Genomic DNA, 17,500 nt, shown 5'->3' with positions numbered 1-17,500 from the left:
ATGGGAGAGTGAAGAGGAGCAAATGGGAGAGTGAAGAGGAGCAAATGGGAGAGTGAAGAGGAGCAAATGGGAGAGTGAAGAGGAGCAGGCTGGACTTGAGGCTTCTTGTTTGTGTCTTGAGTGTCCACTGATGACCCAGGATTCACCCTGTTCCCTGTTGCCTCCCTAATCTCCGTCCAGGCCTGCTGACCCCCTCCCATCTCCGCTCTGTTTCCTGCTGACCCTAACCCCTAATCCCCGCTCTGTCTCCTGCTGACCCTAACTCTGTCTCCTGCTGACCCTAACCCCTAATCCCCGCTCTTTCTCCTGCTAACCCTAACCCCTAATCCCCGCTCTGTCTCCTGCTGACCCTAACCCCTAATCCCCGCTCTGTCTCCTGCTGACCCTAACCCCTAATCCCCGCTCTGTCTCCTGCTGACCCTAACCCTAACTCTTAATCTCCGCTCTGTCTCCTGTGGTCTCCACAGTACTTACTGAAGATCCAGGAGCTCAAGATCCGCCAGGGACCAGATCTCTTGCAGAGCCTCATCAAGTACTTCCAGGCACAGCTCACGTGAGTAGCCCCTTCACCCTTACTGTGTGTGTGTGTGTGTGTGTGTGTGTGTGTGTGTGTGTGTGTGTGTGTGTGTGTGTGTGTGTGTGTGTGTGTGTTTGTTTGAGTGTGGGTGTGCAAGCATGTGTGTATGTCTATATGTATATGTGTATTTATGTGTGTATGCGTGCATGGACATGTGTATATGTCTGTGTGTGTCTATGTCTGTGTTTACATGTTAGACATGACCGTTCTAATGTAGAGGTTGTTTTTGTCATAAAACTTGTATGGGATCATGGAGTCTTTTTGAATTTGAATAATTCTACGAAGACGAAGAATCTTTTTTTCTGCAGAACTGCTCTGCTGCTGTGGCAGGCTGAAGAATTCCTTTTCATAAGTGCACGGAACAGTTTATGGAAAGTTCTGCGGAAATCCTTTTTGCCAACATTCACTCTGACTTTTCCTTGCCTCTAGATTTAGCTGCAGAGCACAAAGGAGTTATGTTAGACATATCTCAGCTCCCGCACGCAACAATAACTGTTGAAAATTTTTTGACAATGAGTCCACTGCATTTCTAGCCCATTGGTGAGGCATGGCCGATAATCTCCTTTGAGTCTGTCTGAGGTGGCCTGGAGTTCAGCAGTATTGAGGCTTAAGTGGAGAAATCAGTTTTGTTGTGTGTGTGTGTGTGTGATCTCACTGCAGGTTTTTCCAGGACGGTTTGAAAGCTGCAGAGAACCTCAGTCCCTTTGTGGAGAAGTTGGCCACCTCTGTGCACACGGTAAATCTCCCATCTTTGCGTCAGAATTGAAACCTAAAGATTTGTGTTTGTGTGTGTGTGTCGTGTGTGCATGCGCGTTTGTGTGTGTGTGTGTGTGTGTGCGCGTGCATGTGTGTGTGTGTGTGTTTGTGTGCGCCTGTGTGTGTGTGTGTGTATGTGTGCGCGTGCGTGTGTGTGTGTGTGTGTGTGTGTGTGTGTGTTGTGTGCCTGTGTGTGTGTGTGTGTGTGTGTCCGCCCTCTCTCTTATCTTATCTCCACGTGTCTCCCTCGCACTCTTACTCAGTCTGACCGTCTAATCTACATTAGCGCTGCCGTCCTGCTGAACGCTGTGGCAACGTTAGGACATCCTATGAATAGGGCTACTAGAGTTTATAGCTGCTGACCGTTGTGGCAACGTTAGGACATCCTATTTATAGGGCTACTAAAGTTTATAGCTGATTTTCCAGACTGGTTGTCATAACTTGGCAGACAGTGGCCAATATTACATGATTAGGATCTGTAGAGAGTAGCCATGCTTTGGAGACATAGGTCTGTGCTGTCAGTGCGTGTGTGTGTGTGCGTGTGTGTTTGTTTGCATTCTTGACTCTGGTGTTGGCCTTGAGAAACCTGGAGCACTTCCAAAGTCCCTTTCTAAAGGCAAATAAACATCCACTCTTATCTCTTGAGTCATTACCAGCGGCGCCTCTAACAGCTTGCCTCGGCCTGGCCTGAGACTACCTGTGCGCACTCACCTGTGATCAACAGTGTGCCCCTCGGCCTGGTCTGGGACTACCTGTGCGCACTCACCTGTGATCAACAGTGTGCCCCTTGGCCTGGCCTGGAACTACCTATGGGCACTCACCTGTGATCTTGAGGCCAGAGAGGCCAGAGGGTACTCATGAGACCGTCAGAGTCTGTCCACTGTAACACCACCTGCGTTCCAGTCCAATTACTCACACCCATCTGTCATCTTTAGGTCAAAATCAGACCCCCCACCCCCACCCTTTGCCCTTTGTCACCCCTGGGGCAGTTGTCTGTGGTCTATCACCCCCCTCCTGTACCCTCTGCCACCCCTGGGGCAGTTGTCTGTGGTCTATCACCCCCCTCCTGTACCCTCTGCCACCCCTGGGGCAGTTGTCTGTGGTCTATCACCCCCCTCCTGCACCCCTACCAGGGTTTTCTCCTCCATATCCCACCTGGTTTTCACCAGAACCCAAAAAGAAAGCATGAAAGAAAACTCATAGGCACTACCATGGTTACCTGGCAGCTGCCACAGAAGTTATTATGGTCTGTGGTTTGGGTATTCAGACTTTCTGTCAGCTTAGGTTAGTTATTAGCCTGCAGCTAATCAAAGCTCCCCCACATGCCTCATATTATATTGATCTGGCTCCTCCACCTCCTCCTTCACCTCCTCCACCTCCTCCTCCTTCACCTCCTCCTCCACCTCTTCCTCCTCTTCCTCCTCCTCCTCCTCCGCCTCCTCCTCCTGTCCCCCTGGTAGGTCCCTCTGCCTTTGAAGTCTCCGCAGTGAGCAGTCCCTCAGGCCTGCAGTGGAGCAGGCTGTGGCTCGTTGACACTCCCTGTGGAGGTGGGAGGGGTTAGGAGAGGGGTAAAATGCCTCGCTGGGCCGGTTCCTGTGTGTGTGAGTGTGTAGTGTGTGTGAGTGTGAGTGTGTGCGTGTGTTCTACCTGCAGAGGCCTGCTGGTTTATGATGGTGATTAAAATCAGCAATGACTGGAATCAAAATCAGAATGCAACCAGGCTCTTTTCTCTGCTGTTTGTTGTGGCTGTCAGTGCCAGGCTTGTGACCTTTGAACCCTTTAAACCATCATGTGGATCTTAACAGCACCTGTGTAGTATCCTGTACTGGACATAATGCAGTTTATACATGCCACATTGGATTATGTAATAGTGTTTGGTCAGGTTTAGTTGATCTTTGTTAAGTATATCGTTTGAGTTGACCTCTGAAGAGTGCAGAAATGATGCGTGTGTGTGTGTGTGTGTGTGTGTCTTCACGCAGGTACGTCTGGAGCAGGATGAGGAGATGCGGCAACTTGCCCATTTGCGGGACTCTCTCCGGTCAGCCCTGCAGGGCGAGGGCAAAGTGGTGAGCACAGCACGTTATCCCAGCATGCACTGCACCAGTGTAAACACGCTATCCCAGCATGCACTGCACCAATGTAAACAAGCTATCCCAGCATGCACTGCACCAGTGTAAACACGCTATCCCAGCATGCACTGCACCAGTGTAAACACGCTGTTCCAGCATGCACTATGCCAGTATAAAGACACTCAGGGCTTCATATAAAGACAGCACAGCTCAACAGTACAGCTCATAGCTCAACAGCACAGCTCAACAGCCCAGCTCAACAGCACAGCTCAACAGAACAGCTCATAGCCTCAACAGCACAGCTCAACAGCACAGCACAGCTACACAGCACAGCTCAGTAGCTCAACAGCACAGCTCAACAGCATAACAGCAGCCTCAACAGCACAGCTCAGCTCAACAGCACAGCTCAGCTCAACAGCATAGCTCAGCTCAACAGCTCAGCTCAACAGCACAGCAAAGCTCAACAGCATAGCTCAACAGCACAGCTCAACAGCATAGCTCAGCTCAACAGCGCAGCTCAGCTCAACAGCATAGCTCAGCTCAACAGCACAGCTCAACAGCTCAGCTGAACAGCACAGCAAAGCTCAACAGCAAAGCTCAACAGCACAGCACAGCACAGCTCAATAGCACAGCTCAACAGCACAGCACAGCACAGCTCAACAGCACAGCTCAACAGCACAGCACAGCACAGCTCAACAGCACAGCTCAACAGCACAGCTCAACAGCACAGCTCATAGCTCAACAGCACAGCTCAACAGCACAGTTCAACAGCACAGCTCATAGCTCAACAGCACAGCTCATAGCTCAACAGCACAGCTCATAGCTCAACAGCACAGCTCAACAGCACAGCTCAACAGCACAGCTCATAGCTCAACAGCACAGCTCAACAGCACAGCTCATAGCTCAACAGCACAGCTCAACAGCACAGCTCAACAGCACAGCATAGCTCAACAGCACAGCTCAAGCCCAACAGCACAGCCTAACAGCACAGCTCATAGCTCAACAGCACAGCTCAACAGCACAGCTCATAGCTCAACAACAGCACAGCTCAACAGCACAGCCTCAACAGCACAGCTCATAGCTCAACAGCACAGCTCAACAGCACAGCTCAACAGCACAGCTCAACAGCACAGCTCAATAGCACAACAGCATAGCTCAACAGCACAGCTCAACAGCACAGCCTCATAGCTCAACAGCACAGCCTATAGCTCAACAGCACAGCTCAACAGTACAGCTCATAGCTCAACAGCACAGCTCAACAGCCCAGCTCAACAGCACAGCTCAACAGAACAGCTCATAGCTCAACAGCACAGCTCAACAGCACAGCACAGCTACACAGCACAGTGCGTAGCTCAACAGCACAGCTCAACAGCATAGCTCAACAGCACAGCTCAACAGCATAGCTCAGCTCAACAGCACAGCTCAGCTCAACAGCATAGCTCAGCTCAACAGCACAGCTCAACAGCTCAGCTCAACAGCACAGCAAAGCTCAACAGCATAGCAACAGCACAGCACAGCTCAACAGCATAGCTCAGCTCAACAGCATAGGCTCAGCTCAACAGCTCAACAGCATAGCTCAGCTGAACAGCACAGCAAAACAACTCAGCTGAACAGCACAGCACAGCAAAGCTCAACAGCAAAGCTCAACAGCACAGCACAGCACAGCAACAGCACCTATAGCTCAACAGCACAGCAACAGCACAGCTCAACAGCACAGCTCATATAGCACAGCACAGCTCAACAGCTCATAGCTCAACAGCACAGCATAGCCAACAGCACACAGCTCAACAGCACAGCTCAACAGCACAGCTCATAGCTCAACAGCACAGCTCAACAGCACAGCTCAACAGCACAGCTCAACAGCACAGCTCAACAGCACAGCTCAACAGCACAGCTCATAGCTCAACAGCACAGCTCAACAGCACAGCTCAACAGCACAGCCTATAGCCCAACAGCACAGCTCAACAGCACAGCATAGCTCAACAGCACAGCTCAACAGCATAGCTCAACAGCACAGCTCAACAGCACAGCATAGCTCAACAGCACAGCTCATAGCACAGCTCAACAGCACAGCTCAACAGCACAGCTCATAGCTCAACAGCACAGCTCAACAGCACAGCTCATAGCTCAACAGCACAGCTCAACAGCACAGCTCATAGCTCAACAGCACAGCTCAACAGCACAGCCATAGCCCAACAGCACAGCTCAACAGCACAGCTCAACAGCACAGCTCAACAGCACACATAGCTCAACAGCATAGCTCATAGCTCAACAGCACAGCTCAACAGCACAGCTCAACAGCACAGCTCATAGCTCAACAGCACAGCTCATAGCTCAACAGCACAGCTCAACAGCACAGCTCAACAGCTCACAGCTCAACAGCATAGCTCAACAGCACAGCTCAACAGCACAGCTCAACAGCACAGCTCAACAGCACTCAACAGCACAGCTCATAGCCCAACAGCACAGCTCATAGCCTCAACAGCACAGCTCAACAGCACAGCTCAACAGCACAGCTCAACAGCACAGCCAGCACAGCTCAACAGCACAGCTCATAGCTCAACAGCACAGCTCAACAGCACAGCTCAACAGCACAGCTCAACAGCACAGCTCATAGCTCAACAGCACAGCTCAACAGCACAGCTCAACAGCACAGCTCATAGCTCAACAGCACAGCTCAACAGCACAGCTCAACAGCACAGCTCAACAGCTCATACAGCACAGCTCAACAGCACAGCTCATAGCTCAACAGCACAGCTCAACAGCACAGCTCAACAGCTCATAGCTCACAGCTCAACAGCACAGCTCATAGCTCAACAGCACAGCTCAACAGCTCATAGCTCAACAGCACAGCTCAACAGCACAGCTCAACAGCACAGCTCATAGCTCAACAGCACAGCTCAACAGCTCAACAGCACAGCTCCTCTTCATTTCTTTTTTTCATCGTGGATCAGCAACCCAGTGCTTGGTTGTTTATTTATCAGAGGTTTGCAGAAACCTAGGTAGCATTTGACCCTGGAATGTTTTGACGCAGATCAGAGCCACATCAGAGCCAGACTGATAAGTGGTATTGTTGGTGAGGAGCACGTGGTGTTCCACACTCGGTCCAGTTGAGCGTTGTGTGTGTTTGTGTGTTTGTGTGTGTCTGCTGTTGACGCCCCTCTCTGCCACAGGAGTACATGAACCGTAAGAACTCGGGTCATGGCTACAGCATCCACCAGCCCCAGGGCAACAAGAAGTACGGCACTGAGAAGTCCGGCTTCCTCCTCAAGAAGAGTGATGGGTGAGTGAGAGGAACCTAGCAACACACACACACACACACACACACGCTAGTTTTCTTTCTCACATGCAAACGCGTGTACACATGCAACACAACCACACACTCATCAAATAAACTGTGCTCTGTCCTTTTCCTAAGCCAATATACAAAAGAATACCCAAAGAGACCTTGTTGCCTCTCAGCCTCGAGCATTATGAACAGAGATATTCCTTACGCGCGCGCGTGTGTGTGTGTGTGTGTGTGTGTGTGTGAGTCTGTGTGTGTGTGGATTTGGATAAAGAGTTGAGTGGTGTGGGGGGTAGTAGCCATGTGCTGGGCCTGAGATGTGGATGACTTCCATATGGAGGTGGGGTGGTGTGTGTGTGTGTGTGTGTGTGTGGATTTGGATAAAGAGTTGAGTGGTGTGGGGGGTAGTAGCCATGTGCTGGGCCTGAGATGTGGATGACTTCCATATGGAGGTGGGGTGGTGTGTGTGTGTGTGTGTGTGTGTGGGCTTTGGGTGGGTTCTCAAACACACTGGGTGGGTGTGTGTGTTTGTTTTGAGTAAGTGTAGGGTTAGGAGATGGTTGTGTATGTGTGTTTTACAGTATGCTGGTGGAGTCTGAGAACAAAGAGAGACTGAGATGCACTAGGGGAGAGAGAGAGAGAGAGAGAGAGAGAGAGAGAGAGACTGTGGGCCTCCTGAGAGAGACTGTGGGCCTCCTGAGCATGTGGCTTTGTCCCATTAGCATGTTCCTGTGATGTGTGTGTGTGTGAATACTGTTTACTATGCAAATGCAGTGGGCTAGAGAGGATGTATGCCGTGTAACTGCACTTCCAAAAACACACCACCCCCTGGGCAGGGCAGGGCAGGGCAGGGAGGGGCAGTGGGGCAGATAGCTTGTTGCTAAGGTGACTTGTTGCTAAGGTGACTTATTATTAAGGTGATGTGTTGGTAAACTTACTTGTTAACTTGTTGCTTCCCACAGAATCCGAAAAGTGTGGCAGAAGCGGAAATGTGGGGTGAAGTACGGCTGCCTGACCATCTCTCACAGCACGGTAAACACACACACACACACACACACACACACACACACACACACATACACACACACACACACACACACACTCTCTAAAAACAAATGTGTTGAAAATAATGTGTCCAGATAGGGACAACACACACACACACACACACACACACACACACTAGTGACCCTGTTCTCTATGCTCCCAGATCAACCGGCCACCGGCGAAGTTGAACCTCCTGACCTGTCAGGTGAGACCCAATCCAGACGACAGGAGGACCTTTGACCTGGTCACACGTAAGTTCCCCGCCACCTCTGACCTTCTTCTGGCCAGACTCCCTGGGTCTAGCCAAATTAGCCACCTGGTCACTCAGATCTTTCTATGTCACACACACACACACACACACACACACACACACACACACACACATATACGCACTCTCTCTCACACATACACACAGAACTTTCCCTGTCATGGTTTTCAACAGAGCCGTGGTGCATAATCAGGGCCTGACCTCAGGAGGTTGGAGGTGTTCTAGAGGAAAGTTTGGAGTTGACCTGCCAGAGCACGTGGTTGCCATGAGGGTTTATTTAGTTACGTTCCACTTGCTCTTAAAATAAAGCATATGTGGGGTGCATATACTGCTGTGTGAGTTCATGCATATGTATGTATACACACACGTGTGTGTGTGTGTGTGTGTGTGTGTAGGTGTGTGTGTTCCATAATGAAGAGCAGGTGGAGTGTGAGGCTTGTCTTGGCCTGCAGTGGTGTGTGCCTTTCCTGTAGATCAGGTTGTTTTCTCTCTGACGTGAGTCTCAGACCTGTTTTAGTTCCCTGGAGTTCACACCCATCTCCTCCCATCTCTTCCCATCCTATCCCTCTCTCTCTCTATCCCTCTCTGTCTCTCTATCCCTCTCTGTCTCTCTCTATTTCTCTCTCTCCTCCATCATTCCATTGTTTCATTCCTCTGCAGACAATCGCACCTACCACTTCCAGGCAGAGGACGAGCAGGAGTGCATGATGTAAGGATCGTTACCTAAGCCACAACACACACACACACACACACACACACACACACTGTCACACACCTTCACACTCTCACACACAAACACACACACACACACACAGAGGTGCATGTACAGGCTGGGACATGCCAATAAACACAAATTAAATCATAGAAAGAAAGAAAGAAAGAAAGAGAGAAAGAAAGAAAGAGAGAAAGAAAGAAAGAAAGAGAGAAAGGGAGAGAGAAGGAAAATAATTAGAGCGGTAGACAGGTGGGAAATGGAGGAGAAGAAAGGAGAAAAGAAAGGAAGAAGAAAGATGAAAGAATAGAGAGAGAGAGAGAGAGAGAGAGAGAGAAATAGATAAGTAGGAGAGATGGAAAGATGGAGGCCTCCCACAGGAACACAGCTGGTGTTGGGTGGAGGCCTGTCTTCTCTCTCTCCCTCTCTCTCTGTGCTGTGTGGTCCACAGGAGTCCTGGGAAAGCAGGAAGAGAAGGGAAGAGAGGAAAGGAGGAAGAAAAGAATGATCAACATCTGATAACCAACATGGAATGAAAGAGGAAATGGATGGAATGGAAGAGGAGGAAGAGGGGAGGGGAGAGGAGGGGTGGAGAGAGAGAGAGAGGAGAGAGAGAGAGAGGGAGAGAGAGAGAGGAGGGAGAGAGAGGAGGGGAAGAGGAGAGAGAGGGAGAGAGAGAGAGAGGGAGGGAGAGAGAGAGAGAGGGAGAGAGAGAGGAAGAGGGGAGAGAGAGAGAGGGAGAGAGAGAGGAGGGAGAGAGAGAGGAAGGGAAGAGAGAGAGAGGGAGAGAGAGGAGGGGGAGAGAGAGAGAGGGAGAGAGGAGAGAGAGGGAGAGGGGAGAGAGAGGGGGAGAGAGAGAGAGGGAGAGAGAGAGAGGGAAGAGGGGAGAGAGGGAGAGAGAGAGAAAGAGGGGAGAGAGAGGAGGGAAGAGGAGAGAGAGAGAAAGAGGGGAGAGAGAGGAGGGAAGAGGGGAGAGAGAGAGGGGAGAGAGGGAGAGAGAGAGAGGAGAGGGAGAGAGAGAGAGGGAGGGAGAGAGAGGGAGAGAAAGAGGGGGAGAGAAAGAGGGGGAGAGAGGGAGGGAAGAGGGGAGAGAGAGAGGAGGGAGAGAGAGAGAGAGAGGGAGGAGGGAAGAGGGGAGAGAGAGAGGAGAGAGAGAGAGAGAGGGAGGGAAGAGGGGAGAGAGAGAGAGGGAGAGAGAGGAGGGGGAGAGAGAGAGAGAGGGAGAGAGAGAGAGGGAAGAGGGGAGAGAGAGAGAGAGGGAAGAGGGGAGAGAGCGAGGGGAGAGAGAGAGAAAGAGGGGAGAGAGAGAGAAAGAGGGGAGAGAGAGAGGGAGGGAAGAGGGGAGAGAGAGAGGGGAGAGAGAGGGAGAGAGAGAGAGAGAGAGGAGGGAGAGAGGGAGAAAGAGGGGAGAGAGGGAGAGAGAGAGAGGGAGGAGAGAGAGGGAGAGAAAGAGGGGAGAGAGAGGGGAGAGAGGAGGAGGGGAAGAGGGGGAGAGAAAGAGAAAGAGGGGAGAGAGAGAGAGGAAGAGGGGAGAGAGAGAGGGAGAGAGAGGGAGAGAGAGGAGAGAGGAGAGGAGGAGAGGGAGAGAGAGGGGAGGGAGAGAGGAGGAGAGAAGAGGGGAGAGAGAGGAGGGAAGAGGAGAGAGAGGAGGGGAGAGAGGAGAGGGAGAGAGGGGAGAGAGAGAGAGGGAGAGAGAGAGGGGAGGGAGAGAGGGAGAGAGAGGGAGAGAGAGGAGGGAGAGAGAGAGGGAGAGAGAGAGAGGAGGGAAGAGGAGAGAGAGAGAGAGAGAGGAGGGAAGAGGGGAGAGAGAGAGGGGAGATGGAGAGAGAGGGAGAGAGAGAGGAGGAAGAGGGGAGGGAGAGAGAGAGGAGGGAAGAGGGGAGAGAGAGAGGGGGGGGAGAGAGGGGAGAGGAGAGAGGGAGAGAGAGAGAGGAGGGAAGAGGGGAGAGAGAGAGAGGGAAGAGGGGAGAGAGAGAGGGAGGAGGAGGAGGAGAGAGGGAGGAGAGAGAGAGGGGAGGGAGAGAGAGAGGGAGGGAGAGAGAGGAGAGGAAGGAGAGGAGGGAGAGAGAGAGGAGAGGGAGAGAGAGAGGGAGGGAGAGAGAGAGGAGAGAGGAGGGAGAGAGAGGGGAGGGAGGGAGAGAGGGAGGAGGGAGAGACTCAGGCCAAAGGAGCACGGAGGGTGTGTGACTCAGCACATTCCCCCCGGAGGGGTCAGTATTGAGGGATACTCAGCAGCCTTTCCTCTCCGCACTCTCGTCAGAGTCCGTGGCACGGCCGCCATTCCGCACCGCTCAGGCGAGCGCAGGTGGCTTTTATTATGGCAGCGCCATCCGCGGTCTCGCTTCTAAACTTCCTGAGCAACAGTAGCTCCTCCAACTGTAAACGCCACTAGTAGACGAATAAGAAGTCGCTTTAGAACGGCACACTATTTAGAACCGTTTAAAGGACGTAGAATGCATACTATTTAGAACCGTTTAAGGACAGCTAGAATGCACACTATTTAGAACCGTTTAAAGGAAGCTAGAATGCATACTAACTAGAACCGTTTAAAGGACAGCTAGAATAGAATGAACACTATTTAGAACCGTTTAAAAGGACCGCTAGAATGCATACTATTTAGAACCATTTAAAAGGACAGCTAGAATGCACACTATTTAGAACCGTTTAAAAGGAGAGCTAGAATGCACACTATTTAGAACCGTTTAAAAGGACAGCTAGAATAGAATGCACACTATTTAGAACCGTTTAAAAGGACAGCTGGAATGCACACTATTTAGAACCGTTTAAAAGGACAGCTGGAATGCACTATTTAGAACAGGTTTAAAGGACAGCTGGAATGCACACTATTTAGAACCGTTTAAAAAAGGAGCAGCTAGTGAAGATCTAGGCCCCCACATGGCCTGACACTTAGCATTATGTGTTTATACTGTGTGTTTGGATCTGTGTACATGCATGTCTGTGTATGTGGGCACATGCTCATCTGTGTGTGTGTGTGTGTGTGTGTATGTGTGCGTTCACAGCTGGGTGTCGGTACTCCAGAACAGTAAAGAGGAGGCGTTGAACGCGGCTCTAGGTAGTGACCAGCAGGACAGTGGTCTCCAGGAGCTCTCCAGAGCGGTCATCTCAGGCCTGCGCAACATGCCCGGCAACGAGGCCTGCTGTGACTGCGGAGCACCAGGTAACACACACACACACACACACACACACACACGCACACACACACCGCATACACACACACGCGCACACACACACAAACACATGCACACACGCACACGCACACACACACCCCTACACCTCAGACCTGAGAAATGTGGTCAGTGTGCATAAAGCCTTCAGGTCGTGGATGGCACACCTACAGGAAATCCTATCAAATGCTGCTGCTGTTGTTGCTGCTGCTGTTGTTGCTGTTGCTGTTGCTGCTGCTGTTGTTGCTGTTGCTGTTGCTGTTGCTGCTGCTGCTGTTGCTGTTGCTGCTGTTGCTGTTGCTGCTGCTGTTGCTGCTGCTGCTGTTGCTGCTGTTGCTGCTGTTGCTGTTGCTGTTGCTGTTGTTGCTGTTGCTGTTGCTGTTGCTGTTGCTGTTGTTGCTGTTGCTGTTGCTGTTGCTGTTGCTGTTGCTGTTGCTGCTGCTGTTGCTGTTTCCCTCGTCCATTGAGGGTGTAATCTGAACCTGGTGCGTCTGTGTCCCTCTCCTGTCGTGGTCAGATCCCACCTGGCTCTCCACAAACCTAGGCATCCTCACCTGCATAGAATGTTCCGGAATCCACCGGGAGCTGGGGGTGCACTACTCCCGCATCCAGTCGCTCACCCTGGACGTGCTCAGCACCTCCGAACTCCTGGTATTGACCTCTTGACCTTTCATCTCAGTGTCATCTATATGCAATAGAGCTAAACACACAACTGACCTGATTGGGGCGCTACAGAGTTTGACAGTGTGTAGAAGTGGAGAATGTGGAGAACACATAACTGACCTAACAGTGGTGTGTGTGTGTGTGTGTGTGTGTTTTTGTGTGTTTCCTACAGCTAGCAGTAAGCATTGGGAACACGAGGTTCAATGACATCATGGAGGTCAATCTGCCCAATGACACGGTGAAGCCTGTTCCTCGAAGCGACATGTAAGTGCTCAGGGAATTGTGGGTACATTTCTGTGAAACCAAAATAGTTGTTGCACGGTCTTGCTGTGGTCATTGGTCTTCTACCCAAAATAACACCCTGATGTACTCCGATGCCGAGGCTTGGCTCTAGCTCTCGATTGGTTCTCTAGACGTGACATGCTACAGCTTTGGTTGAGTGGCGGTAACTGGACGATGAGCTTCTGCTTGCTGTGGTTGCTGCTCTCCTTCATTCCTCTCTTCAGCGGTTTAGTTTGGGAAAGTTCTGGTAGTTCCTCAGAGGTTCAGTGGGTTAGTTCTGGTAGTTCCTCAGAGGTTCAGAGGTTTAGTTCTGGAAAGTTCTGGTAGTTCCTCAGAGGTTCAGTGGTTTAGTTCTGGAAAGTTCTGGTAGTTCTCAGAGGGAAAGATACTAATCTCAGGTCAGGAATCTTCTAAAGGAAGTCAAAATCTCAAGATGACGTATGCCGCTGATGAGCTTCAGCTCTCTTTAGTAGTCTAGACATGACATGTTGCTTGAGTCATGAGGACTGGTCAACCCAGTTCTGCTTGTTGTGGTCACTGGTCTCTTTCTCTTTTGTCTTGACTGACATCTTTTGTCTTTTGTCATCTGGTAAGTTCTGGTATTTTCTCAGCAGGAAAGAGACACATCTAGACACAGAGTTTTCTAAAGGGACCGGGGGGGTGGGAGGGTGTTGACTAAGGGTTGGGTGTGTGTTGGATGCGTGTTGGGTGTGTGTTGGATGTGTGTTGGGTGAAGTGTGTTGGGTGTGTGTTGGGTGAAGTGTGTTGGGTGTGTGTTGGATATGTGTTGGGTGAAGTGTGTTGGGTGTGTATTGGGTGTGTATTGGGTGTGTGTTGGGTGTGTGTTGGGTGAAGTGTGTTGGGTGTGTGTTCATCTGAAAGTTCTGGTGGTTCCTGAAGGGCGGGTCAGAGGTGTTCCTGCTGGGGGGTGGCCTGCCCCCTAGTGGCCATGTGCAGAAGTGTCCACCGCGGCGTCTCTAAAGTGTGTGTAATGTCCTGCCATCCTTCTGAGGACTGTGCATGAAGATGTGACATCCACCCTTTAAACGCTCAGCAATGACGTCTGGTCATTTGGGCTTACGTCAGTGTTTGTCAGGACATCTGAAGAAAGACCAATAAAACAGCCATATGTGACACCATCGGAAGCGTTAATGCATCTTTGCTTGAAGTTTTTATTGTCTTTTATTTGCTGACCTTCTCTTTATTTTTTTGTCTTTTGGATTGAAATGGAGCTAGAAGAGGAGAGATATGGCCTTCTACATACTCGGCCTTGACGGTAGCACGACACCGTGGCGATCAAAATGGCGTAGATCTTGCTGGCGCGCCAAGTTTTAGCCAGGTAAGCCAGGTTGCCGTGGCGCACACCACTCATTTTTTTTTTTCAGGCCAGCGACAAAGCGTAAACAGGAAGATGGACTAGTTCGAGGGCAAGCGAGAGTTGCAGTGTTTTGTTACAGTCATTGAATTTTTTAATAGTTTGCTGGATAAGTTAACAAAGTTACCAGCGAGAGTTGCAACACATGGAATTAAGAGGAAAGAATAGAAGCGATTTATTTTCAAACAAAGGATATCTATTAAGGCCTGAACAAAATCTCTTTCCACTTCAGGAAATTACACAAACTCAGCTAGCTAGCTAGCCAGCTAACTAAACTGTTTAAATTATTAAAATTTCCCTCGGGATGACTAAAAGTATCTATCTATATATCCATCTATCTATCTACCAATGCACACCTTGGAAACTAGATGATAATGATGGTGGTAGTTGTGAATAGTAGCAACCAAAGTCTGAAGTACCATCACAGAGGCTAGATAATAGCAGAGCCCGTTTACATTCTCTGCTACTAGTGTTTCTTAATGCAGCTTCTTCTGCTGTGTAGTAGTTAGCGTTAATCTGTGTGTTTCACAACAGCGACACCTCTGTTCAGGAGAATATTGCAACTAGTGTCGTGACCACTACGGGCGCTTCTGTGGCGTCACATTGTCGCGCTACCGGTCGGGTGCGTTGGTATGTGGAACGTTATAGACTTCTCTGCTTGAGTGGTCTGCCCCTCCACCCTCTCCATGTTTGAGTACTGACTGCCCACTACTGCTTACTACTGTTTTACTACTGTTTTACTAATGTACACAGCCTAATGTTTTTCACTACTGTTTTACTGCTACGTTTTTTTTTTCATGCTATATTAGCACACATGATCAATGGCTGCGGTCAGGCTTCTGCTACAATACTGAATGAATGAATGGCTATAACCCTATTACCTCAACCTGTTCTTGCACTGAAATAGTTTTCTATTTTACCTTGTCTACATTATACTTTACTCTCCCTATTTGTCCATATTATTTATGCTGGTCTCTACCTTACTCTTACTCTTGCACTGTTGGACTAATGTTGGACTATTTTTGCACCTTCACCATGACACTCACTTTCTTGAGCACCTTGCCGTGCAATACATAACTAAGGACTATGGTTGGACTACTTTTGCACCTTCACCATGACACTCCTCCCTTTAGCTTTTACTTTCGGCCCTGTCACTACAAAGCGTCTTATGTGATCACCCTCAAAGCATTGGACTTTCTTAATTTAATTTATATAGTGTATTTAGTATTTCGTTTTGTTAGTTTTATTATCTTTCTTATCTTCTACTGTCTTTATTGTACAGTGGAGTTTAGTTATATGTTTATACTTATACTTATGTTTACCATTTCTGCTGTAAGTGCATGCTGTGTGTGATGTCTGTATGCTACTGAGACCCTTGAATTTCCCCATGGGGATCAATAAAGTATCTATCTATCTATACATCTAGTAAACCAGACAACATCTATCAAAGTTCTGTGAAGAGAGACAGACAGACAGACAGACAGACAGACGTTTATGCATTGTAGTGAGATCAACAGACAGACAGACAGCATTGTAGTGAGATCAACTTGCAGTCTCCTCTGTTAGCTGGCAGTGGGGAATAGTTAGTTATCTGCAAAAGCCAGCAGCTCAGAGCGTCTTCTAAACATGGTCTGCCATTTTGGTTTAAGTTGAGAGCCAACAGCATATTGACTGGTTGGCACTTATCAGCATATTGACTGGTTGGCACTTATCTTACTGCTTGAAAAGTGGAACATTTCTTTACTCTTCGCCATAAACAATGCAACACAACACAACCACACTTCAGTTTGACAGTGCATGACGTTAGCCCATGAAAAGGGAATAAGAATCATCTCTGTCAAAGCATATGATGGAAGTGCTGCTACTGACGCTGGTTGCTACAACAGTCTTGATTTTAGCCTAGGCGGGCAGGTAGATTGGCAAGATATTGGAGTGTAATGTGTCCCACGGTGTGTGTCCGTGTCAGGACTGTGTGTGTGTACGTGTCCCGTGTATCCCGGTCCAGACTGTGTGTGTGCCCAGAAAGGAGTATGTGTCGCGTGTGTATCACGGGGTCAGGGCCATACGCAAGTGGCGAAAAGGAGCACTCGCTTGGATGCTCCAGAACCGCCCAGGACCAGTACAGCGTCCAAGACGCGGTCAGGCTGACCCTGACCGCCCTCCCGCAGCTCACGGTGGGGAGGACCTGGCCAAACCCACCGCGCACTGCCCAGGGACAGGTGAGACTGTGAGTGTGTGTTTGTGTGTGTGTGAGAGAGTCAGTGTGAGGGTGTGTGTGTGTGAGTGTGAGTGTGTTTGTCTATGAATGCACCTATATTTTGTCTGTAGGCTTATGACTTGACCCTTTATTTTGTTCGTAGTCTGTCTGTAGGTTTGTTCGTAGGCTTGTCTGTAGTCTGTAGGTCTTTTTTGTCTGTTGTGTCTACCTGTTATTGTCTTACCTGCGCTTGACTTTTATTTTGACACTGAGTCTGGAGAAGCAGAGTTCCGTTGAGCAGTGCACTCCCTGGCTGTAAGGGTGGAAGGACAATAGTTCACTTTGACTTGGGTTTTGATTTTGGCTCACAATAGATCCATAAATGCCTGTGCCTGTCCTCCCTACTTGACTTTGTTTTTTACACTAAAGTGATCTCATCCCATGAAGTCACTCGATGGAATATTTTGAGCTTGGTTTGTGAAGTCAACGCTGAAATTATGAGATTGATGAAGGCGTGTGTGTGTGTGTGTGTGACTTATGGTCCTGCAGTGGCTTGGTGGGTGTGTTTGTGTTTGTGTTAGGGAGAGTCTTCCTATGGGGCCAAAGGAGAATGCAGTGTGTGTGTGTGTATATGAGACAGGGAGTCTCCTGCTGGGTGTGTGTGTGTAATTATATGTCTGTAACTGGATGTTGGTGTATATAAGGCAGACAGACAGAGTTCTTGCTGTGTGTGTGTGTGTGTTTGTGAGTCTCCACCTCACTCTATATGGGTATTTTATGTGTGTGTCTCAGATGTGTGTGTGTGTGTGTGTGTGTGTGTGTGTGTGTGTGTGTGTGTGTGTGTGTGTGTGTGTGTGTGTGTGTGTGTGTGTGTGTGTGGTGTGTGTGTGTGTGTGTGTCTGTGTGTGTGTGTGTGTAAGTAAGTGTGTGTGTGTGTGTGTGTGTGTGTGTGTGTGTGTGTGTGTGTGTGTGTGTGTGTGTAAGTAAGTGTGTGTGTGTGTGTGTAAGTGTGTGTGTGTGTGTGTGTGTGTGTAAGTAAGTGTGTGTGTGTGTGTGTACTGTATTGTGTGATGGGTAGCTGGGAGG

General features: G+C 49.6%; 1 protein-coding gene across 1 annotated transcript in view; it reads left to right on the top strand.

The window, feature by feature from the left end:
- asap3 (ArfGAP with SH3 domain, ankyrin repeat and PH domain 3) overlaps positions 1-17,500 on the top strand; it is a 61,816-nt gene that overhangs the window by 32,613 nt on the left and 11,703 nt on the right. Inside the window, exons 7-17 of the mRNA XM_048254056.1 lie at positions 466-553; positions 1,238-1,313; positions 3,313-3,399; positions 6,576-6,685; positions 7,651-7,720; positions 7,896-7,983; positions 8,661-8,709; positions 11,733-11,890; positions 12,415-12,548; positions 12,733-12,824; positions 16,184-16,436. Of these exons, the coding sequence (XP_048110013.1) occupies positions 466-553; positions 1,238-1,313; positions 3,313-3,399; positions 6,576-6,685; positions 7,651-7,720; positions 7,896-7,983; positions 8,661-8,709; positions 11,733-11,890; positions 12,415-12,548; positions 12,733-12,824; positions 16,184-16,436 (1,205 nt within the window). The remainder of the gene's footprint in view (positions 1-465; positions 554-1,237; positions 1,314-3,312; positions 3,400-6,575; positions 6,686-7,650; positions 7,721-7,895; positions 7,984-8,660; positions 8,710-11,732; positions 11,891-12,414; positions 12,549-12,732; positions 12,825-16,183; positions 16,437-17,500) is intronic.

Source organism: Alosa alosa, chromosome 1, assembly GCF_017589495.1.
Source record: "Alosa alosa isolate M-15738 ecotype Scorff River chromosome 1, AALO_Geno_1.1, whole genome shotgun sequence".
NCBI lineage: Eukaryota > Metazoa > Chordata > Actinopteri > Clupeiformes > Clupeidae > Alosa > Alosa alosa.
This window is presented reverse-complemented; position numbering and strand designations above follow the sequence as displayed.